This window comes from Nuphar pumila, chromosome 15, assembly GCF_984573655.1.
Source record: "Nuphar pumila chromosome 15, dmNupPumi1.hap1.1, whole genome shotgun sequence".
Classification (NCBI taxonomy): Eukaryota; Viridiplantae; Streptophyta; class Magnoliopsida; order Nymphaeales; family Nymphaeaceae; genus Nuphar; species Nuphar pumila.
In genome coordinates this window covers 16,363,011-16,388,916 of record NC_143263.1, presented here as the reverse complement: position 1 = coordinate 16,388,916, position 25,906 = coordinate 16,363,011, and the positions used below count along the sequence as shown (strand labels likewise).

Below are 25,906 nucleotides of genomic sequence, written 5' to 3'. Positions count from 1 at the left end.
AAAATGGCATGCCATCGAGTTTTTTTTTTTGCAAAAATGCACGTTTCCAGTGTTTCTGTTGTCACTCGCTCCGTGAAAAACAACCCACTTTCTTTGACACACAAACACGCCCTGAGAGTCGACTCTAACATGCGGCAAAGATGCCCTTCACCGGCATCGAACCGTGATCATCTCATGTTAAATGACAAACCATGGCCGCTCTAACCAGGAATTCGGAGCTCTGTGGGCTACCATATAATGAATTATAGTCTTGCCTTTTGCGGCGGTATTATCTGTTTACAGCGACTTTGGTGTGTGTGAGAGAGAGTGAGAGTCTTGGTGTCTTTTATTTTCATTAAAAAAAATTATTGCCACGCCAGCATTCCCAAGGAAAGAATTCATCAATATTTGTTTTTTTTTTCTTTCCCGGCACACAGAATTTCTCTTTTCCGGCAATCGTCGCCCGCCAGATGCCGGATTTCACGCTAATCCATGTTGCTCGGATTGTGTCAGAAAAAGTACGGTCATGCGTCCGTACCCCCAAATAGCACCCCACTCTCTCTCTCTCTCTCTCTGGGGGATCTCGGGAGGCGATTTTCGTACGAATTTTTCAGTTGTTGAACGGATTGCGAGAAGGGAATTTCTGTTTACCCTGTTTGGGTTCTTGTTCCAGGAGCGAGAGTACGTGTTTTTTTTTTGGCGTTTTCGGCGGGATTTTGGTCCCCTTTTCTCTCCGCTTGATTTGTTTTTTTCGCTGTAAGGTTCTTGGTGAATTTGGTGGAAGATTTTTTTCGCTTTGCTCAACCGGAAGAATATGGGAGAACCTATCGTTTTCTTGAGAGGCTGGTTTAGGCTTTTGCTTTTTCGATTTGGTTTGATATCGTAGGCTTTTTGGAAATTCATTTATTATTTTTTTCGCTTTATCTTCTCCAAACACTGAACTGGAAAATTGGGATTCTTTTGGGCGGTGATTGTAGGTTTCTTCAGGTTTTTGCATTAGGTTCAGCCTTTATATTAATCGGAACTCTCTCTCTCTCTAGAATTTAAATTTTGGGGTTGGGATAGTGGCGTCAAATCCGAATAATCACTTGTTTATTGATGAAAAACTACCGCCTTCGTGGTTGGTTCGTTATGAAGTGGAAGAAGTGGAGTTTTGGTTATTGGTAACAGTTTTCTTGGCTTTTTTTTTTCATTTCTTTGTTTTAGGAAAGCTGGGTTTTGGATGGTTCGCCGTGAAGATTGGTGATATAGAAGTGAAGGGTGGCTTTTGATTTTCTTCTTCTTTGGTGCGATGGGGAATAAGTTGGTCAGGAAGTGGGGAATTGTTGATGAGAAGTACACGCGGCCGCAGGGGTTGTATCAGTTGAGCAAATATGTTGATCATAAGAAGTTGAGGAAGCTCATACTTGACGCTAAGTTGGCTCCTTGCTATCCGGGCAGCGACGATTGTGGGTTTGATCTCGAAGAGTGCCCAATTTGCTTCCTGGTCTGTAATTTATGTGCTTTTCTTTGAGCTCTTTGTTTTGCTTATGCTGTTGTCGCGAAGTTTAGATTGTGTTTTATAGGGATTTTGGGGATTCATTTAATTTTCTTGTCTAAATGGCATGGCGTGATTGAATCGAATTGCTACAACCATTTAAATGGTGTATGCGGTTTGATCATATTATTCACTTATTTGATTGCTTAGGTACTATGTGAAGATAAATGAAAAATGGTGATGTTGTTGATAGGATGTCAGTTGGACATTGCTTCCTTTTGCAGATTGGTTGTGATGGGTTTGATCTTGTTCATCACACTTCATACGCTGGTTGTTCTCTGGGAGAGTTAGATGACTAATCAGTCTTGGATTGTTAATTGAATCATTTTGGTCTCTTTATGTGCTTATCCAGAGCGGTCAGTTGTTTATCTGTATTGTTGGTTCAAAATGGGGGAGTGTACCATTGAGTTCTTACACGGAACAATATTGTACAGTTTGGTTCCTTCTTCGAACCTCAATGAATTGAAGATTGCTGTTATTATATTCTGTATTTTGTATGTGTTTATGATTATATTCTTGTTGGATATTTCCATGGGAAATGTTCTTAGCTCTCTCTCTCTCTCTTTTATGTTCTTTGTGCTAGTATTATCCTAGTCTCAACCGTTCAAAATGCTGCATGAAAGGCGTATGTACAGGTATTCTGTTGTTGTTTATTTCTTTTCTTCTCATCATTAGAAAGTTTAAAGCATGCTTATGGGAATCCATCTTGGCAGAGTGTTTTCTGCAGATGAAGCCGCCTCATTCAATTCTCCCTACACAGTATCATTCACTTCCCCTTCTGTTTTCTTATGCATATTACAATGTCATTTCCTGTTTAGCTGTAAAACAAGCAGCTGCACTGTTTTTAATCCATGAAGGTGCCCTTTCTGCAAAACATCAAATTATGCTGTAGAATATCATGGTGTCAAGACTAAAGAGGAGAAGGGGATGGAACAAATTGTAAGATTCTCTTATGACTTAAAATGTTGCTTTTGTTATGTATCAATATCATAAATTTGCAGTGACTGGTTGCTGTTAATGCGGATTGTGCAGACACCTAATTCTATGTTCTTGACAATTTCTTTTTGGTTGCAAACTTCTTTCCTTTTTATGCCTAGGAAGAACAAAAGGTTATTGAAGCAAAAATAAAGATGCGGCAACAGGAGCTTCTTGATGAAGAAGAAAGAATGCTTAGAAGACAGGAGAGAAGTTTGATGCCTACAGAAATTGAACATAGGGATGTCACAAGTAGCTCACTTACAGGTTGTCAGAACTTTTTGTTTTCTGTCCACATATTTTACTTATAGTCAGATGTCTTACATTGATGGAACTTTATTACAGTGCCAGCTCCATCATCTATGCCAATTTCCGCTCGTTGTGAAGAAATCATACCATCTCAAAATTCATGTGCCGGACCTCTTATCAGGCAACCTGTCCATACCAGGTATTACAGGTCTGAATGGTTAAATACCATATTTTGTGCATGTTATGGCAGCATACCCATAACCTTTGTGTAGTTTGATTCTCGTATTTTTTAATCTAATTGTTAAGCTGTTAATTTGTCCCTGTTGCAGTGGTGACAAATGCCAGAAGTTGTGTGTCTGCTATTTTATTTCAGATATTCACTTCTTTTCTAATTTAGGTGTTACAAATCTGATTTTTTCAGTGAATGAATAAATTTTTTATTGTTTACATTCATTATATAGTTCCTTTATAAACGTATGGTAACTTGGTAGGGAATCCAAAACTTATCTCCTTGGAATCATAGTTTTGGTTAGTTTAACCAGGAAGGAACAGAATGAGATATCTGGATGGTTAAGTCGCACTATCATAACCAAAGAGCCTGGGGTTTGAATGCCATGGGGGTCATCCCCCATGCCTCCACCCTCCCCCGCCCCTCCCCCCCCCCCCCCCCCCCCACACACACACACACACACACACACACCCAAAAGAAAAAGAAAAAAAAAGGAAATCTAGCTCTGGGGGCAAGGGTGCATAAACGCGCTTCCTGAACTCTCATTTTTATTGAGGGAAACCATCAGTGGAACTCATATTTATCCATTTGCTAATCCTTGACAGCCTGCTTTTGTAGAGTTGAAAAGTTTTATTTTCATCAGTGGCACTCTGTATTCCAGAAGAATAAAGGGGCATTCCTAAATCCTAATTAATGCCTAAGTATTCCTTGTGCATTTTTTGATGAACATGGATCCTTAAAATTTTTTCATCAATTCTTTTCTGTGCCACAGCTACAACTTAAAGCCCGACCATGGTTGCCAGTTGAGGAAGCGGGAGCGGGAAGCGATACGGGAAGCGGGAGCGGGAAGCGAGGCACTTTCAAAATTTTAGGAAGCGGGGAAGCGTGGGACCACTTAGGAGCGATTCGGGAAGTGTCTCGGAAGCGACCTAGGAAGCGTCTCGGAAGCGACCTAGGAAGCGTCTCGGAAGTGAGGGGGAAGCGAAAAAAATAAAAATAAAAAATAAAAAATACAAAAAAATTGAAAAAAAACAGGGGAAGCGAGGGGGAAGCGTGGGGGAAGCGAGGGGGAAGCGTGATGGGAAGCGCGCTTCCCATTAAAGGGAAGCGCGTCCCCCATTAAAGGGAAACGCGTCCCCCATTAAAGGGAAACGCGCTTCCCAAAAAAGGGGGACGCTTCCCCCCACGCTTCGGAAGCGCGACGTTTCGCGCTTCCGAAGCGCGCTTCGGGGAAGCGCGCTTCCCCTTTTAGCTAGGCGCTTCCGGTAACTCTGAGCCCGACCATGTATTTTAGATAGGATCTTTTGGCTAGTCTTGGCTTGATAGTGAGTTCATACTTGCATGTCTTAAAGAAGCTCCATTGGAATTGGGTGTTTAGTGCGGATAGGGCTTGAGTTTATACTGAGTTGATTGTTGTCTGGTGCCTGTTCAACTTAATTCCCATATGATCCTCAGTTTGGATAACTTAATCTCAAAACTGAATCATGTATGCAAGACAACCATCTAACATATGCATCCTGTTGCAATCATTTAATAAATAATACATCAAAAAAACATATTATTCATATTCATGTTGCAACCATTTAACAAATGCATCCTGTTACAAACTTACAAGCATTTAACAAATAATACATCAAGAAAAAATCATAATTCATATTCCGGTTGAAAGTTGCAACCATTTAATAAATAATACATCAAAAAGACTCATAATTCATATTCTGTTGCAACCATTTAACAAATGCATGCAAGCATTTAATAAATAATACATTAAGAAAGCTAATAAAATTGAAAAAGAAGAGTACCTTTTTTCAAGAAAAGAATCAAACGACTTGTTATTTGATGTTTTGATCTCTGCAAGATAGAAAATGAGAAATCAATAAACTAAAAGATTATGTAGAGATATGGTTAAATTTTTAAGTGCACAAAACAAATTACATATTTAAGCACTAAAAAGTAAAAACATAATAACTCGAATCATATGAGAAAATGGGGCAGTGAGATTTGAAATAACATTAGGGGACATTTTACTTCTCATATGACTCGAATCACATGAGATGGATCCCTACACAAACTACTATGGTCAGGGACAACTAAAACCATTTTTCTGGAAATAGCCTTCAATGTTAACAAGCCTTTGATATCCCCATGAAAAAAAAAAATGAGCACAATGTTTTCCACTAACTAGAAGTTTCCCTTTTCTTTGTCCTTATTCGCTTTCGTGGACAAATTGAACTAGAAAAAGAGAATAAACTTATGACTTATAGTAGGAGGGAACCTGGAGTTGAGTCCACATTATTTTATGAGCAACATGCTCAAGAGGTGGATGATCCTTCTCAGCAAAGTCCAGATGTTCCTTCTACTGCTCCTAAACAGACATCACATGATCCTTCTCCATTCCAGGTGCATCGTAGTACTCGTCCTTCTCTAGCTCCTACTTTTCTTATGATTCTTTCTCTGCTACTTACCAAGTCTTTTTTGCCTATATCCATTCCTACTATGAGCCCAAGACGTATGATGAAGCTTACTGATCATGAGTGGCAGCAAGCTATGAGTGAGGAATTGAATGCTTTGGAAAGAATGAAGGTTCGGGATCTAGGGAAACTCCCTGAAGGAAATAATGTGGTTGAGTGCAAATGGAGAGTTTGATCTTGGTTAGCATCGAAACTACACGAAGTTCTGACTGTAAAACCCTCGAAGAAAAAAAATATTTTTTTGGACCCGGGTCAGATCCGGACTCGGACCCGACCCAGATCCGTCAGGGTGGTTAGTCGGCTGCGTGCTTATAAACACACATAGCGGCAAAGGGGGGGGGGAGGTCTCTCGAAATCTCCTTCCCTTCTGCTCTCCCGTTCTCTCTCTCTCTCTGCACTTTCTCTCCCCTGACTTCCTCTCGTTTCTGCTCGCCGGAGACCCCTCGACAACCCACCGACGACCTCCCGTTCGACAACCCTCAGGTGACCACCCCTCACCACTCCTGTTGACGGGATTGGCACAGGCGTCCCCGACCCGAGCTCCCTTCCGGAAACCTAAGGTCGGCAGCCCAGGTGCGCACCCCTCTGCCTCCTCCTCTTCCCCTTTTCTTTTCTTTTTCCTTCTGTCGACCGACAGGGGCAAAAGCCCCTGCTTGTCGGTCTTTTATGGTAGGGAATGGCTGTCCGGCAGGGGCTTTAGCCTCTGCCACTTTGCCGACAGGTCGACAGGGGTAAAACCCCTGCCGCCTGTGAGAAAGGTTTCAACAGGGGGTTTGGGGCCCCTACCTGCCTTTTCTTTCACCAGACCCCCTCCCTGTCTCCTTTTTTCACAGGGAGGGTCGAGCCCCTCCCTGTTTTCCTGTTTTGATGCGCAGGGGAGGGTTCGACCCTCCCTGCCTCTGTTTGTTACAGGGGAGGGCTCGAGCCCTCCCTGCCTTCGAGCTACGCAGGAGAGGGGACCCTCCCTGCCTTCGTAGTACGCAGGAGGAGGGGTCGAGCCCCCTCTGTTAAAATATATGTAATTCATATATATATATAATACCCGATAGGGGTATTTTTGTCATTTCACAAGTACCCGATAGGGGTACTTGTTTTTCTTATTTTATTTTTCTCTTTATTTTTTGTAAAATCTATTTTTTTTATTTTTTGTTTTTTGCTCACACAAAAGGGGGCCCACCATGTAGTCGATGGGGCCCCCAACGGTCACATTTGTGACCGTTGGGGGCTCCCAACGACTACATGGGGAGCCCCCTAGGTGGCTCTCCTTTTAAGGCCTCTTGGCCCTCTCCCTCTCCTTCTCTTGTGTATAAATAGGGGTGAACCCCTCTTGTATTCCTTACTCTTGAGAGCTCGGTCTTCAAGAAAAAATCCGGACTATCAAGCAAGGAGAAATAAGTGTTAGGGACTACTTTAGCACTCTTGGCCCTCTATGGGATGAGCTATCCTTACTAGAACCAAAATGGGTTTCTAGTATAGATGTGGAATTAAGGAGAGAACAAATGGAAAAAGAACACTTTTTCCAATTTTTACATGGGCTTAGGCCCGAATATGAACAAGTTAGATCCTCCCTCCTACATAGATCTAAGCCTCTTCCCTTGGAAGATGTCATAGCCGAAATATGCCAAGAAGAAACCCGTCTTGGCATGATTAAAGGAGGAAATGATGTCTTGGCCGTATCAAAACCCGACAACCATATGAAAACCTACAAACCTCCACATTTTGGAAGGCAAAATAACTATAATGGCAACTATAGAAAAGCCATTTGCCATCATTGTCAAGAACCGGGTCATATAAGACCTAATTGCCCTAAGTTGAATGAAGCACCAAAAAATAAAGTTGCTTCCGTTGAAGAAGCTACTCAAAAGAAAGAGGAAACAATCAAAGGAACAGACTCTTTTTCTCTTGCTCAACTATCGGAGGCACTACAAACTCTACTCAAGATTCCATCAACTTCGGGTGCCGCCGTAGCTTCCTCCTCTCCTCCAGGTATGTCGTCTTGGATCCTTGACTCTGGAGCTTCCTTTCATATGACCCCCCTTGAAAATGAGCTTTCCGATTTATGTAATAATTATAAAAACTCCTATGTTTCAACTGCCGATGGTATATCTTTACAAGTAAAAAGTTTTGGAACCTTAAACTTTTCAAAAGACTTCTTTGTGCCAAACGTGAGAGTTGTACCTCAACTTAATTTAAATCTCCTCTCTGTTGCTCAAATATGCGATCATGGATGTAAAATCTCCTTCTCAACTAAGGATTGCTCTATACAGGATCTCCGGTCCCGAAAGCTGATTGGGCAAGGCCATAGAAGGGGAGATCTCTATTACATGAGCAACTTGAAACTCCCCATTAACTCTTTTTGTAACCATGTCCAAGATAAAAATATTGATATTTGGCATCAAAGACTTGGACATCCAAGTTTCTCAAAAATGTACTCCTTTCCATTTGGAAAGAAATTTTGTAATGAGAAACATTTTGTTTGTAAGAATTGTATTTTTGGCAAAATGAAATCTACTCCTTTTCCAAACCGAACTTTTGTGTCCAAAAGACCTTTTGAGTTAGTCCATTCGGATGTTTGGGGTCCTTCCCCCGTCATGTCTAAAGGAGGGTACTCCTATTATGTCACTTTCATCGATGACTACACTAGGTATGTATGGATCTACATTCTCAATTTAAAATCTGAAGTCTTTGATTTTTTCAAAAAATTTCATATGATAGTTAAAAATCAATTTTCAAGTAATATCTCTACTCTTAGATCCGATTCGAGTGGAGAATATTTATCAAATGAATTTCAAAACTATTTAGAAGTAAATGGAATTTTTTGTCATCAAAGATCGTGTCCTAGGACTCCTCAACAAAACGGCTTGGCCGAAAGAAAGCATAGACATATCATGGAAACCACTAGGACACTCCTTATTTCCAAAGAAATTCCAAAGAATTTTTGGGCCGAAGCGGCCTTAACCTCAACTTATTTAATAAATAGAATGATATATTCTTCCTTACAAAATACATCTCCATACGAAAAACTATTTGAAAGAACACCAGACTTCAATAGATTAAGAGTTTTTGGATGTAAATGTTTTGTCCTTACTCATAAACGGGACAAATTATCTCCTAAAGCTATTGAATGTGTTTTCTTGGGTTATGGAGAAAATCAAAAGGGTTTTAGATGTTTTGACTTGAAAAATAACAAACTCTATGTATCCAAAGATGTAACATTTTTGGAAAATGAAAATGGTTTTGTGAAAACTAAAGATATTGACGAAAGTGAATATACTTTTTTATTTGATCTTCTATCTCAAGAAGATGAGACTCCTCAAGAAGAGGAAATCTCTAATGAGTCTTTGAATGACCTAGAGGAAATTCCTCTTGATAATGCTATAGATGAGAATAATAGACCAATCCAAACATATGTTAGGCGTGGTCAACAAACTCAGATAAGTGCCTTAGAAAAATACTCTCAAGGATCCGACATTGAAGAAACATCTTTAAGGAGATCCAGTCGGATCTCCAATCCTACAAATAGGTTTGTTTCCTATGAGTCCCTAACTCCTAGATATAGAGCATGTCTAATTGCGTTGCATTCATTTCATGAACCTTCACACTATAATGATGCAAAAATATTCCCCAATGGGTTGAAGCCATGAACTTAGAGCTTAGTGCCCTTGAAAAAGCTAAAACTTGGGAAATAACTTCGTTACCCATTGGAAAGAAATCAATAGGATGTAGATGGGTCTTCAAAATTAAAACCAAGAGTGATGGTTCATTAGAACGTTATAAAGCACGGTTAGTAGCTAAAGGATATGCTCAGGAATATGGTATAGATTATGAAGAAACCTTCGCACCTGTTGCTAGAATGACTAGTGTTAGGACTCTTATTGCTATTGCGTCTGTGAAGAAATGGCTTATCTATCAACTCGATGTTAAGAATGCATTTCTAAATGGCGAATTAAATGAAGAAGTTTACATGGATCCCCCACCAGGAGTATGTATTGGTAAAAATAAAATTCTTAAACTTAAAAAAGCATTATATGGTTTAAAACAAGCTCCAAAGGCTTGGCATGATAGATTTAGTAATGTAATGACAAGTTTAAATTTTCGTTCATGTTATACTGACACTGCTTTATTTGTGAAAAGTGCAGGGTCTTCAGTAGTTATTTTACTACTTTATGTTGATGATATGATCATCACAGGAAGTGATGAGCAAGGCATTAAGGATATTAAAAAGGTTTTGAAAGAAAATTTTGATATGTCTGACCTTGGTTTCTTAAGATATTTTTTAGGAATTGAAGTGGCGTACTCTCCTCGAGGGTACATTCTCTCTCAGATGAAACTTGCTGCTGACATCTGTTCCAAATCGGGTATCTCCGATGATAAGAAGACAGAAACCCCAGAAGTCATCAATGCAAAATTAAGGTTGGAAGATGGAACACCTCTCGAGGATCCTACTCCCTACCGGCAACTTGTTGGGTCTCTAACCTACCTATCCATCACACGGCCAGACATAGCTCATGCCGTCCACTCTGTCAGTCAGTTTCAACATGCACCTACAACTGTGCACATGAGTGCAGTCTTAAGGATCGTCAGATATATCAAAAATACCATAACTAAGGGAGTTTTTCTTTCTTCTGCCTCGTCACTTGACTTAATTGCTTATACTGATGCAGATTGGGGAGGAAATCCCAATGACCGAGTCTCAACTACCGGTTTTTGTGTTTTCTTAGGTGACTCTATGATTTCGTGGAGATGCAAGAAGCAACACAAAATATCATTGTCCTCGACGGAAGCAGAATATCGTGCTATGGCCACTACAACCATGGAACTTGTGTGGCTAAGAAGCCTCCTCAGTGATATGAGCATTGTCATCTCTACTCCTTCGAAGATGTGTTGTGACAACAAAAGCGCAATCTATATTGCAAGCAATCACACCTTCCATGAGCGTACCAAACATATTGAGATGGACTGCCATTACGTTCAGGATGAATACCTAAGAGGAACTATAGCACTACCTTACGTCACATCAGAGTACCAGTTGGCAAACTTCTTCACTAAGGCTCTTGCGGCTCCTCGGTTTTTGTTTCTCCTTAACAAGCTTTCGGTTATATCCCCGTAAAGCTTGAGGGAGGGTGTTAAAATATATGTAATTCATATATATATATATATATTTATATATATATATATATATATAATACCCGATGGGGGTATTTTTGTCATTTCACAAGTACCCGATAGGGGTACTTGTTTTTCTTATTTTATTTTTCTCTTTATTTTTTGTAAAATCTATTTTTTTTATTTTTGGGTTTTTGCTCACACAAAAGGGGGCCCACCATGTAGTCGATGGGGCCCCCAACGGTCACATTTGTGACCGTTGGGGGCTCCCAACGACTACATGGGGAGCCCCCTAGGTGGCTCTCCTTTTAAGGCCTCTTGGCCCTCTCCCTCTCCTTCTCTTGTGTATAAATAGGGGTGAACCCCTCTTGTATTCCTTACTCTTGAGAGCTCTCTCTCTTTCAATAAGAGGCATTTATATTTTTATGTTGTGTTGTTTCTTGTGGGTTTGGGTATTAGCCCTTCTTTGTTTGTTCATTAGTAGATGTTGTAAGTGCTTAGTGCACTCTTTGCTTTTCCGCATATTTCATTACACCCTCCTCCATCCCTTTGATCTTTGGGGAGGGGTCCAGCACCTCCCTGCTTGTCTTTTACGCAGGGGGAGGGGTCAAGCCCCCTCCTCCATCCCTTTGATCTTAGGGGAGGGGTCAAGCCCCTCCCTGCTTGTCTTTTACGCAGGGGGAGGGGTCAAGCCTCTCCCTGCTTGTCTATTACGCAGGGAATGGGTCGACCCCCTCCCTGCTTCCGTGTTTCGCTGGGAAGGGGCCGAGACCCCCCTTCCTCCCTCTATTGGTCAGGGGAGGGGTCGAGCCCCCTCCCTGCACCCTCGTTGTTCAGGGGAGGGGTCAAGCCCCCTCCCTGCTCCCTCTTCTCTGGCGTCAGGCAGGGGCTTCGCCCCCTGCCTGTTTGCGTGTTCGTCAGGTAGGGGCCAAGCTCCTACCTCTTTACGTATTTGGCAGGCAGGGGCGAAGCCCCCTGCCTCCCCCTTTATGGCTAGCGGGCAAGGGCCTCGCTCCTCCCTCTTTGCTCTTCCGGCAGGCAGGGTGAAGCCCCTGCCTCCCTCGTTGCCTTCACCAGGCAAGGGTGCAACCCCTGCCTCTGTCTGAACCATCGACAGGCAGGAGTGCATCCCCCTGCCTCCCTGTTTCTCGCTGACAGCAGGTCAACAGGGGCTCGCAGCCCCTGCCCCTGCTTCTTACACTTAAAGCAGGTTCGCAGAGGCACACTGCCCCTGCCTCTGCCTCTTTTACGACAGAACAACGACAGTGCCCCTGTCCTTTCTATTTTCGATTGAGATAACATGTTGAATTCTTGATTTTGCAACTCATATAATGGATCCCGTTCGCATCCTGCGACCCGAGCCGTCAATCGCTTATACCCACAGACGCTAGCAAGCTCGCAACTCCCCAAGGTAGAGGAAGATTGCACGAAGGACTTTGACAATTGAATTGAGTTTAATTAATTAAAAAGGATAATTATATATATATATATATATATTTATTTATACGAGTACGCAGTTAACTCAAGGATGCGGTTTCATGATCTTTGTCCTTTACTTTCTCTCATGTCTTTCTTTTGTCGTCGCGCTTTGTGCCCAGGCTTTGCATTTGCACTCCTGCTTTCAATCTTTACTTTGTCGTCGCGCTTTGCGCCTAGGTTCCTGCTTTTGCAAATGTTTCGTTACTACCTTACTATTATAGATGACGCTCAAGTTTTCGTTCATTGCATGTTCTATAAAAGGGCATCATCGTAGAGGATGCAAAGGCATTTACCACTCTTCCTCTTGCGATAAGAGTTGAGTCGGGGGCTTAACGGTACATCCTCGTCTAAGGAGAGGGATCCCTAGCAAGGATCCTGGCTTTTCGAGTGAGCAGTTCTGCAAAGTAGAGTTGAGAATTTAGGGAGTTGCGCAAAAGCATCAAAGACTGCCCAAATCGAAGTGTTTGGAAGAATGTGCTTGTCTATTTCAGTTCGTGCATCTGACACATCTCGGGTAACCCCAAATTAGGGCTCAAACGAACTTCTTGGCAGGGGGTTCTGTTGAGAAACCCGTATTCCATTTATCGAAGACAGTATCGAGTCATGCGAGGCATACAGATACTATGATAGCGGATGAGATTATAGGAAATCGCATGCCATATGTTGGCACAAGTTGTTGATGTTAAAACATATGTAATAATACCATAATACCCGATAGGGGTATTATGGTCATTTCACAAAGTACCCCATAGGGGTACTTATTTTGTTTCTCGTATTTCACTATTTTTTATTTTTCTTTTTATTTTTATTTTTGTATTTTTTGGATACCGAAAAGGGGCCCCACAATGGAGTCGTTGGGGCCCCCAACGGTCACATATGTGACCGTTGGGGGCTCCCAACGACTCTATTGGGAGCCCCTTTGGTCTCCTCTTCTTATAAATAGGGGGAACCCCCCATGTATGTTGTATTGCTCTTGAGAGCTCCTCTTCAATAATAGTGATATTATTTTTCATGTGTGTAGCCTTTTTATAAGGCCCTTTGTTTATCCCTTAGTGGATTTTCTCTCTTGTGCTTGTTGCATTTGTCCGTGTGGGACATAGTGAATGCTTTAGCATTCTTGGTTTCTTCCGCTTATTTCATTACATGGTATCAGAGCCATAAGATCTTCTAAAGGTAAAATCTTGTCTCTCTCTACTTCCTTTCTTTCTCACATCTTCCTTGTGTAGCAATGGAAGTCAAGATCGATCTATCATTCAAACTCAATGGAAAAAATTACATGATGTGGGCATCCGCAATGGAGAATAATCTCAAAGGCAAGAAGCTTTGGGGTTATGTAATGGGAACCGTTCCGGAACCCCAACTTAAGCTCACAAAGATGGAAGGAGATCAAGAGAAAGCACTTGAAGGCGATGCTCGTCTCAAGGCCATTGAAGATTATAATCATCAAATGGAAGATTGGGAGAGCAACCATGCAAAAATCCTTGCATGGTTTATGAATAATGTCGAACTTAAGGTATGTGCAAATATTGCAAAATTCCGCCGGGCAAATGAAGCTTGGTTTTTTATGAAGGGTATGTTTACCCAAAAGGATCTTGCAAGAGCTTATTTCTTGCAAGAAAAAGTAAGAACCACAAAACAAGGCGACATGAGCATACAAGATTACTATAGTGCTCTAAATCCTTTGTGGGATGAATTGGCTCTTTTAGAGCCTAAATGGGTATCTATGGAGGATGTGGTTCTAAGACAAAAACAAATGGAACAAGATAGATTGTTTCAATTTTTATTTGGGCTTCGTCCCGAATTTGAACAAGTGAGATCCTCACTTCTCCATAGATCCACGTTTCCTCCCTTAGAAGAAGCTATTGCCGAGATTACTCAAGAAGAGACTAGGCATAGCATGGGTAAAAGCATAGAGGAAGTTCTTGCCGTATCTAAACCCGGCAATCATGTTAAAACATACAAACCACCTCATTTTGGTAAGCAAGGGAGTGGTGGAAGAAAAATGATTATATGTCACCATTGTTATGAGCCGGGACATATTAAACCCGTTTGCCCAAAGCTAAATGGGGCATTCAAGCCAAAGGTGGCTTCCGTTGAAGAATCCACCACTAAAGAAGATGACGGCAAGAACGGGGATCTCAAAGACACTCTTGGACAAATCTCCTTGGCTCTTCAACAAATCTTAAAGGTCACTTCTTCCACCTCCGGTGCCGCCATTGCCTCATCATCACCTCCCGGTACGTACTCTTGGATTTTAGATTCCGGAGCTTCTTTTCACATGACCCCTCATGAAAATGCATTAACCAATGTGCACACCAATTCAAAAATGTCTTGTGTCTCTACGGCCGATGGAACTTTTCTCAAAATAAATGGTGTTGGAACTCTTGATTCTAAAAATGTTCAAAATTTCCTTGTTCCAAAAGTTAGAATAGTTCCAAAATTAAATCTTAACCTCTTTTCCGTTTCTCAAATAGCCGACCATGGATGTGAAATATCTTTCTCATCCCAAGGGTGCTTTGTGCAGGATCTCCGGTCCGGGAAGCGGATTGGGCAAGGCCATAGGAAGGGAGACCTTTATTTTATGGATAATTTAATGCTTCCAAATACCTCATTTTGTACTTATGTCCAAGACAAAAATATTGAAACTTGGCATAAAAGGCTTGGACATCCAAGTTACTCTAAAATGTATCTTTTTCCTTTTGGACACAAGTTTTGTAAAGAAAAAGATATCAATTGCAAAGATTGCATTTTTGGCAAAATGAAGTCTACTCCTTTTCCTATTAGATCCTTTGTGACAACAAGACCTTTTGAATTGGTGCATTCCGATGTTTGGGGGCCATCTCCGGTTCTATCTAAAGGTGGATATTCATATTATGTTACTTTTATTGATGATTATACTAGATATGTATGGATTTATTTTCTTAACTTTAAATCGGAAGTTTTTAACTTCTTTAAAGAAATCCATGCAAAAATTCAAAATCAATTTCAAAGTCAAATATCCATTCTTAGATCCGATTCGGGTGGAGAATACTTATCAAATGATTTTCAAGCATATCTAAAACAACATGGCATTTGTCATCAAAAATCTTGCCCAAGAACTCCTCAACAAAACGGTCTAGCGGAAAGAAAACATAGGCATATTTTGGAAACCACTAGATCCTTACTCATTTCTAAAAATATTCCAAAAAATTTTTGGGCCGAAGCCGTGTTAACCTCCACCTATTTAATCAATAGGATGCCATCTTCAAAATTGAATAATATCTCTCCTTATGAAAAACTTTTTAATATGACACCCGACTACAATCGTCTTCGGATTTTTGGGTGTAAATGCTTTGTTCTTTTACATAAAAGAGATAAATTGTCACCTAAAGCAATAGAATGTGTATTTTTAGGATATGGTGAAAATCAAAAAGGCTATAGATGCTTTGATCATAAAAACAATAAGTTATTTGTCTCCAAAGATGTAATCTTTTTAGAAGATGAAAATGGATTTGACATATTGGAAAAATCAAATGAAATTGATTATATGTTTATCAATGATCTTTTAGAAGATTCAAATGATGACTCTTTGAGTCATCCGGAAATTTTAGAAAATATTCATGATTCTCATGATGATGATGTATCACCAACTAATGGTGACAATCTCCAAGTATACACTCGGCGTGAGGAAGCCCAACCTATTAGTGCTTTAGAAAAATTCTTGCGGCTTAATGAACCCCTAGAAGAAACCTCCCTTAGGCGTTCTTCTAGAGAATCAATTCCACCTAATAGGTTTGTCTCATATGAAACTCTTTCACCTAAATATAGAGCTTGTCTAATAGCCTTGCATTCTTACTATGAACCCTCCCATTATAATCAAGCAAAAAGTATACCTCATTGGGTTGAAGCAATGAAAGTTGAACTAGATGCTTTAAATAAAGCTAAAACTTGGGAAATAGTTCACCTTCCTCCAAATAAGAAAGCTATAGGATGTCGATGGGTCTACAAAGTCAAAACAAAAAGTGATGGTTCCCTAGAGCGCTATAAAGCTAGATTAGTTGCTAAGGGATACTCACAAGAATATGGCATCGATTATGAGGAGACTTTTGCTCCCGTGGCTCGCATGACAAGCGTTAGAACTTTAATTGCGGTAGCATCATCTAAGAAATGGCCTATATTCCAATTAGATGTTAAAAATGCCTTTCTTAATGGTCAGTTGAATGAAGAAGTATATATGGATCCTCCGCCGGGAATCAGTGTTAACCAAGGTCAAACCCTTCGGTTATTAAAAGCCTTATATGGTCTTAAACAAGCCCCTAAGGCTTGGTATGATAGATTTAGTGCTATCATGTTACAATTGGGATTTCGCTCATGTTATACTGACACTGCTCTTTTTGTTAAAAATGCAGGTAATAGTATCATCATCCTTCTGCTTTATGTTGATGATATGATCATCACTGGCAATGATGAAAGCGGTATTCTTAAAGTTAAAAATATGTTAAAACATAATTTTGATATGTCTGATCTGGGTTTTCTCAGGTACTTTCTTGGCATAGAAGTTGCATACTCTCCTCGAGGGTATATACTGTCACAGATGAAGCTTGCTGCAGACATATGCTCCAAATCTGGGATTTCAGATGATAAAAAGGTGGAGACTCCCGAGGTTATCAATGCTAAACTACGACTGGAGGATGGAGTTCTGCTGGACGATCCTACGCCCTACAGGCAACTCATAGGCTCCCTCACCTATCTGACTATCACCAGGCCCGATATTGCTCATGCTGTGCACTCTGCAAGCCAATTTCAGCATGCTCCTACATCTGTGCATATGAGTGCTGTGCTCCGGATCATTCGATATATTAAAAATACTTTGACTAAAGGGCTATTCCTATCCTCAATCTCTTCCTTAGATTTACTAGCTTATACTGATGCCGACTGGGGAGGAAACCCAAATGATCGAATCTCAACTACTGGCTTTTGTGTATTCCTAGGAGATTCGCTAATTGCTTGGAGGTGCAAGAAACAGCAGAAAGTCTCATTGTCTTCTACTGAAGCAGAATACAGGGCTATGGCAACCACTACAATGGAGCTGGTGTGGCTTCGAAGTCTTCTTCAAGATATGGGAGTCGAAATTACCGGGGCTTCGAAGCTTTGTTGCGACAACAAAAGTGCTATCTACATTGCCAGCAACCACACTTTCCATGAGAGGACGAAACATATTGAAATGGATTGTCATTATGTACGTGATGAATATCTTCGTGGGACAGTAACACTGCCATATGTCACTTCAGAATATCAACTTGCTGATTTCTTCACCAAAGCCCTGCCTGCTCCTCGCTTCTTGTTCCTCCTTGGCAAACTTTCGGTCATTCCCCCGTAAAGTTTGAGGGGGGGTGTTAAAACATATGTAATAATACCATAATACCCGATAGGGGTATTATGGTCATTTCACAAAGTACCCCATAGGGGTACTTATTTTGTTTCTCGTATTTCACTATTTTTTATTTTTCTTTTTATTTTTATTTTTGTATTTTTTGGATACCGAAAAGGGGCCCCACAATGGAGTCGTTGGGGCCCCCAACGGTCACATATGTGACCGTTGGGGGCTCCCAACGACTCTATTGGGAGCCCCTTTGGTCTCCTCTTCTTATAAATAGGGGGAACCCCCCATGTATGTTGTATTGCTCTTGAGAGCTCCTCTTCAATAATAGTGATATTATTTTTCATGTGTGTAGCCTTTTTATAAGGCCCTTTGTTTATCCCTTAGTGGATTTTCTCTCTTGTGCTTGTTGCATTTGTCCGTGTGGGACATAGTGAATGCTTTAGCATTCTTGGTTTCTTCCGCTTATTTCATTACAGTTGACTATTTCGAAAGATAAAGAATGTTAAAAGTAAAGTTTGAGAAACATTACATCTTTGCGAAACACTTCTGTTGAGGCTCCTATTGAGGATCTATACCCCTTTCATCCTAGAGTACTTGTAGACGTGCACTGCACGCTAGTACTGCGATGATCGGATGAGACGATCGAGCGACCTCAAACAGTGCTAAATGCACAATGCTGTAATCACATAAAATGTTGATGGATCGCCTTCACAGGCAAGATGCTCGAGCGGTTGAAAGACCAAAGCATGTAGAATGGGTCGTTAGTTAAGCAATGCCTAACGCACCCATTCGTCTTTTGTTTCTGTCAAGAGAAAGGATGGATCGATACAAAAACTCCAATGAACAATTTGTTAACAACCACCCCACGGGTAAAGATCCAGCCTCCTCAGTCATTGGAGTTAGGGAAAATGAGACTACCAGACATTATCCTAGGTGGTAGATCCCATGGACTTCTGCAGAAGTCAGATGCATTCGTTGTCAAGTAACTGCCTTTGGGGAATCCTCTTTCGGCTGAAAGCCGTTTCCTTAAGAGCAGACTCAACTAGGTATTCGGATTATTGAAAATACATAAAATAACAGACGCCCAAACTAGTCTCAGTTGTTTCTACGATTTGCGTCTGCGCGTACCCGCATGCCAGTAATATCGAAACATAAGTTTGTTCAAACTGGTTGATGGGTCATAAGACTTGCTAATTGCTAGGTAGTTCACAGCTTATGATCAAATGAATCGTCATGTTGCGTTTGACAGTTGCACTGCTTACTTGCTTTGAACTACTTACCTGTTTTGAACTGCTTACCTGTTTAACTGCTGATTAGCTTTGAACTGCTTAGCATGCTGAATTAAATGCTCTCAATTCAATTCCCTGTAGTCTCTCTTGTGCACCTACTAGTTTTTCGAGAAACTAACCCGTTCTATGGGTACAAGTGATGATTAGGTACACTATGGGCGATGATGCGATTGCGAGATGACTTCAAGATTTCTTTTTCCTGCTCGTGGCTAGCATCTCAGACGTTTTTGGGTTTTGTCATGGATTTTTCTTGGGATATCCGAATTTTGTACTATTTGGGAACTTCTTTAAATAAAAATGGCTTTTCCAAGTGTTTTGCAAGTAACATGTGTAAGTTTTGGTTCTTTTAGCTAACGTGCCCAAAGTTGTCAGCTTGTCTTTCTAAATTCAACAAAAGAATTATCTTTCGCTGATTACGTAAACAAATTCTGAAAGGAAAGAGATTTTTTTCTAGTCTCTTGCCTGTTTTCTGAAAGGTTCGCAAGTTTGAAATTTTGGGGCGTTACACTGACCATCTGTTGGAGAAAAAAGAATGAATTGATCTTGTAGGATTCTTAAGAAATTCTTTGATTTTTTTCGAAAACAAATGATTATTCATCTACTTTTCACGTTCCATTTTTATGATATTTGACACTTTAGAACATATATTAACTCACATAGCTTTTTCGATCATTTCAATTGTGATTCATACTCATATGATGATCGAGTGTATAAGGTGAAGACCATAGCTGATAGAACTATTGAACATGACAAAGCAAGACTTGCCGCAGAAGGCTATAGTCATTAGTATGGTATAATACTTTGTCGAGACATTTGCGCCAGTGGCACACATGACTACTATTAGAGCCCTATTGGCAGTCTCAATAGTTAAGGGTTGGGATTTGTGGCGGTTAGATGTAAAGACGTCATTCTTAAATGACGATCTTGAAGCTGAGGTTTATATAGAATTGCCACAAGGAATGATAAGGAAGGAAGAGTTTGCAGGCTTAAACGAGCTTTGTATGGATTGTAGCAAGCCCATTGAGCATGGTTTGAGAAATTCAGCTTTGCTGGAAAGAATCTTGGTTTTAGATAGAGTTCTCATGATCCGATCCTGCTTTATTTGTGCCAGCATCTAATACTAGACATTGTCTATTGTTGCTCTATGTAGATGATATGATTATTGCATGTGATGATCCAAATGTTATTGCAAATGTGAAGAGAAGGCTTGTGGATGCATTTGAGATGAAGGACTTGGGAAAGTTAAAATACTTTTTAGGCCTTGAGGTTGCATATTCTAATAGAGGATATCTTCTAAACCAACATTCTTGCTTCTCTATTGTGCTAATAAAGGCAACCGAGATGGAGAGTAGTTGGTATTCTCTTTGATATTATTTAACTCTCTCTTGTACTAATCTCGATGTTTTGGCTCTTTAGTAATAAAGACTCTTGGTACTCTTCTCGTGGATGTAGGCATATTGCCATGTAAATTTTTCTGTTCTTGTGCGTGAGTTGTTTCTTTGCTGGTTATATTGTGCATGTGTGAGGTCCCTAATTACGTCGACACCGGATCCAACTTAGCATGATCTTGGGCACAAACACTTAAACCACAACAGTTTAAAGGTCGTCAGGGGGGAACTAGAATTGAGTAGGGAAGATTTTTGAAATTCATGTGAATTGGGAAGTAATGAAAGAACAAGAAGAGATTAGAACATGTATGAAGAAGGTTTTTAGATTCTAGAGGTAAAAAAAATCAAAACTATTTTATTATACAAAATCACCATCACAGTCCAAGAATACGATCTAAATTTTGATATGCAAAAGGCATATTACCAACAAACAACAACAACAACAACAAACAACAACTACGCCTTCATCCCAAAACAATTGGGGTCAGCGATATGAACCAAAAAAGAAATTCATTTTGGGTCTTCCACATGAATCCTTCTCCTCCATTCATTTCTATCCAATGCCATGTCCTCGGTGAGGTTCAAAGCATTCATATCCTTTCCTATCACCTCCATCCATGTCTTCCTAGGCCTACCCCGACCTCTTTTAACTAATATATTTTCCCATTTCTCCATCCTTCTAACTGGAGCATCATTAGGCCTTCGTCGAATATGTCCAAACCACCGTAAACGATTCTCTCTCATCTTATTTTTAATGGGTGCAACGCCTACCTTCTTACGTATCTCCTCGTTCCGAATCTTATCTTTTATTGTATTTCCACACATCCATCTAAGCATACGCATCTCAGCTACACTCATTTTTTGAATATGATGTCTTTTGGCAGCCCAACATTCCGTACCATATAGTAAAGCGGGTCTAATAGTCGTCCTATAAAACTTTCCCTTCAACCGCAATGGCATTCTACGATCGCACAACACTCCAGTTGCACTTTTCCATTTCATCCACCCAACCTTTATCCTATGATTTACATCTCCATCAATTTCTCCATACTTTTGAATGATGGATCCCAAATATTTGAAATAATCATTCACCGGTATTTCTTGCTCACCAAGCTTCACTACACTCCCATCACTACTTCGTTGCTTACTAAACCGACATTCCATATATTCAGTCTTACTTTTACTCAACTTAAAACCTCTAGCTGCAAAAGGCATATTACCACAGTAATATAATACTCATATAACCTATAAATCTTTTCTTAGTGTTTCTAAACTTTTTGACTCCATAATGGATGTTGAGAGGCCTTGTTTCTCAAAATGACTGCAATAGGTTCTATTAACACAACCTTCTATTATGCTTGTGTTGGGGAGCTCCAAGAAGCAGGAACCTTGGATTGTCTAGTCCATGCTGCTCCTAGAGACCCTGATAACCTAGCCCATGTTTATTTATTTTATTGCCAATGTTGTCCTTTCATCTGACAACTCCTTTGCATTTTATGTACCAAATGTTGTCAATCCTATCCTGTGAAATTTACCATTTAATTTTCCTTTTTTGTGCATCCCATTTTCCATGTCAGACTCTAGACTTGCCTACACATTTTCTCGATGTTGTTTCTTCAGTTATAATAATCTGTTTGTTCATCTATCTTTTATGTGAAGCTAATTTTGTTCTTTTAAATGCTTGTTATTTGCATTCCCTTTTTTTGTGAAAAGGGACAAGATTTTAATATGTTGATGTTCATTGCTTGAGTGTTTTTGTATTCTTCTTTTGATACCAATGCTGAGTCTTGCCATGATATGCAGGGATGAAGGGTTTGATCTAGATTTAGAGGACATAATGGTTATGGAAGCAATCTGGCTATCCATTCAGGTATACTTAAAGAGATTTGGCTGACATGCCTTTTTCATATAAATGTTATTGAGAGTGAGCTTCTTGGACTGGTACTGAAGTGTATACCGAGTATCCTACTAGAACTAACACTGGCAAGTTATCTATGTCAAATTTAAAGTTATTCATTTGGAGATTAAGTTAGAATTTAACCTGTTTCTCATAGACATGATTTTCTTCTAGTGGACAGACTATTGGAATGTCCTACACCTTTGCATAACCTGCGAGGCTGACAAGTCTAGGACTACATTGTAGGTGTTAAACCGCCCGAATTCAGCCAGCTGTCCTGAAGCAGGGAAATATGGTTGTTTGTCAAGGAAAAGTCAACTGTTGAGTTGGTTGTCTTGTGCACAATGAATTGATTATTTGGGCTTCAGCTTGGTGTTAGCTTGGTGCTAGAGCCAATTGAATTATTTTGTTTATGATCTTGGATGGATGCTAGTGTTTTTGCTGTAGGGTGCTTAAGGAAGAAACATGCAGATGGCCATGGAAATCTACCATATCAATGGCAAACTGCAGTTTCTGCATTGATTCCAAGAATACATAATCTAGCAATGTTAATTGGGTCAGATAGTGGTGGCAATTGGAAATTCAGGTTTATATTGAGGAGAATTTTATACCGTGACAAATTGTCATTGGTTGTATGAAGTGGCCACCCTACTTAGTCTTTTGATAAGTGGCAACAATTCTTATAGGCTTCCTAAATCATAAAAGGCACAAACATCTATAAATCTGAAAAGAATTGTTTTTTTTGAAGCTCCTTCAATCAGAATTCGTTTTCAAGGAACCCTTGAAAAATGAAAAAGATGTTCTCTTTGTAAGAGGCACAAAAAAAATTGGAAACACCTCTTGAATACTGGCTGAGGGAAAATTTTCACCTTTTCAAGTTTGTGCATAACAATTCCATTGTCAATCAAAAGCGCATTCCAGAACTATGCATTTCTGCAATCTTTTCATGATAGCCCCCACTCTGACAAGGATATTATTGTCATTCATCCTTTTTGGGCATTGCTCATCTAAGAAGGGAACACTTTTTACTCATTTTTCGAGGTTAGTGGTAGACCATTATAGTGCTGTGATGTTTATTCCACATACTTCATGCGATGTCTATAATCAGTTCGGTCTTTTCGTGATCAATCCAAGATGTAGATTAATCTTTCATTTGTTGAAGACATGTTTCTTTGGATTCCAATCTGTTGTCAATCTGTTCATAGTTAGATTATATTGATCAACAGTCTTTTTGTGATCAGTCCAAGATATAGATTAATCTTTCATTTGTTGAAGACATGTTTCTTCAGATTCCAATTTATTGTCAATCTGTGCTCGTAGTTAGATTATATTGAGCAATTCTAACCAGGCCATCTATATTCAAGTACTATACCAAACTCAAGTTGCGGAAGTGTGCTTTTGGAACATTTAAAAATTCTAGATGTTTTAGTTTCTCACTAGCTTAAGGAGCTTACTTAAATTGCTTATTGATTAGATATTGATCACAATATTAACTTGATCAACTGAAGAATGCTATGTGGATGGCTATAAAGGTGGTCAGGAAATCACAAACTCCATTTTCTCATGTCATAGGAAAACAGGAATCCAACTTGTGTTGGTTTACAGCCAAGTAAAGTGAGTTGCCTTGTGTTTTGTCTTGGATCTGGTCTATAAAAACCTAGTGCACCATTATATGGATCAGGGATCTATAAAAAACCTGGTGTACTATTATATGAATCAGGTGCATTGTAATGCAGGAGCATGATACTCAAAGGCCTGTGCCTTGTGGAGAACTTGCGCTGTCAAGACCTTCAAGTTCAGAAGACCAGTATACAGCATTGGGGCTTTCTCCAAGAGAGCCATCTCCTTCTGCTGGGCTGGCTTGTGCCATTGCAACTCTGTCTGAAAGGCAACATATAGATGCAGAGTCCACTTCAGACGACAGATCCAATGGGCAAGCAGGATCTAGGAACAGCACATTTTCAGAAGGCGAGGGCAGACCAGCCACAGGGCATCACGTTCAAGAGAGCTGGATTGAGGTGTCTCCAGAAAGTGGAAGAGCTCTATCTAGAGATGATGCTGAGTGGTTGGTGGATCGTGGGTCTGAGGTGGCAGAAGCAGGCACTAGCTACGTAAGCAGCAGCATGTGTCCAGTTTCAGGTGCTGCAGTCGACTGCTCACCATATACGCCTGGTTTAGATGTTGCCAGTGGCTATTCTCTTCGAACACAAGAAGGCGGGATCCTACCTGAGAGTTTTGAGGAGCAGATGATGCTTGCTATGGCTATTTCTCTGGCTGAGGCCCGAGCCAGACCTAGCACGCATGGACCTTGGGGCTAGTAACAGTTAGCAGCTTCATAAGCCAGGGAATATGATGGATTCCTATTCAAGAAAGAAAGAAAAGGGCATAGAAAAAGGGAAATGGAGAAAAGAGGTGATGAATGGGGGACTATATGTTCTAGATCAAAAATTGCTTGTTCTTGTAATTTTCTCCTTTTTCACCCTTTCTGCACAGATTGGGTTTCTGCACAAAGAAAAGGGCATAGAAGCATAAAGGGAAATGGAGAAAACAGGATGAATGGGGGACTATATGTTGTAGATAAAAAAACACTTGTAATTTTTTTCTTTTTCACCCTTTCTGCACAGATTGGGTTTCTGCACAAAGATGTAAAGAACGATAGTTATTCAATTGAATTTTTGTCATTTTGATTCATATAATCTCATTCTCTTCTGTGTTTTTTTGTATGTTCACTTGTGAGAATCTCGACTCTCCGCATTTTTAATGTCAATCACGTGAAAAGCGATCAGGATTATCTTCCTAGTCATGTTCCATGTTCAATAACTTGGCCACCTTCTACATGCACGCGAGGGCGTTCTGTTCTTCACCTTCTGGAAAAAGCTGAGAATTTTCTGTACGAGTCTTCTGTTCTTTTAAAACTCCTCACTGACCCTTCTTTTTCAAGCAGAAGCCCGAGTAGTTACTATAGCTGAAAAAGCCAATTTCAAACCTCCACCATTTCACTGATTAAAATTGCTGTTTTAGAAATACAACTGTTTCTGTAATGCCATTTCCTACTTGCTCTCTTTTTTTGTTGCTCATATTTTGGCTGTTGAAAGAAGACAAGATCAATGTTGGTTGGAAATGGCAGTGTGCCAAGAATTTTGTCCCTACTATTTGGTGAAGAGCAAGCAAATAAGTGAACCGGCTCTTTTACTTTAATTTGTTCATAATCCGTCTTCAGATGCATTACTATTTTGTATTGGTTTTCTGTGTTTTTCGTTGCTACATTTACTGCAAAATACTCTTAATTCATTTTTTATTTTGCTGCAATCGTGATTGTTACTTTTAGGGTGTGTTTGGATTGAAGGAATTTAGTAGAATTGAAATCCAATTCTACTAAAATCCTCTCTGTGGCGCACTGAAAGATCGCCATAGGATTTTTGTAGATTTCAGTGAAGTTGGATTCAAATTCCACTCAATTCTCCGAATCCAAATACACCCTTACTGCAATTCGATTAGTAACTCTGTTTAAAATACCCCAAAGATTCTTGAATTCTACCCGTCAAATTTCTGCAATGTTCAGCTCATCTGTGGTCGCAGGAAGCTAAAAAAAAGGAACAATAATAATTTATAAAATTACATTTCTACCTGTGGACATTCACCAAATAGAGTCGGGTGGTAGTCCAACCAAAATATTGGGTTTGGGCAAGGTACCATAGCTGGCAAATTTAGCAAGTCAACTTGTAACTTTGCCAAGTTACCTCGTATCAACACCTACCTTAGTCAAGAAATCAGTTGGATTCAGTTAAGGATCAAATTCAGTTGACTCTGAGTCGACTGAATCTTGTCTACCTTTCTTTTAACATGGAAAGCACAAGAATATTAAGCTGAAAATCATTAGTGTAAGCTTTATCAATTCAATCTTACCACGTAGATGTGTTCAGCATGGTTCCTTCACTAAGGACC

At 40.1% G+C, this 25,906-nt stretch overlaps 1 protein-coding gene across 1 annotated transcript; it reads left to right on the top strand.

Annotated features, from left to right (window-relative positions):
* Positions 1-173: 173 nt before the first annotated feature.
* On the top strand, positions 174-24,570 carry LOC149814632 (E3 ubiquitin-protein ligase DA2L-like). Its single transcript, XM_089989274.1, has 8 exons — positions 174-1,465; positions 2,100-2,151; positions 2,230-2,275; positions 2,374-2,455; positions 2,614-2,758; positions 2,837-2,939; positions 21,868-21,934; positions 23,698-24,570. Exons 1-8 carry the CDS (start codon positions 1,271-1,273, stop codon positions 24,277-24,279), a joined length of 1,272 nt encoding a protein of 423 aa, XP_089845400.1. The 5' UTR covers positions 174-1,270; the 3' UTR covers positions 24,280-24,570.
* Positions 24,571-25,906: the final 1,336 nt, after the last annotated feature.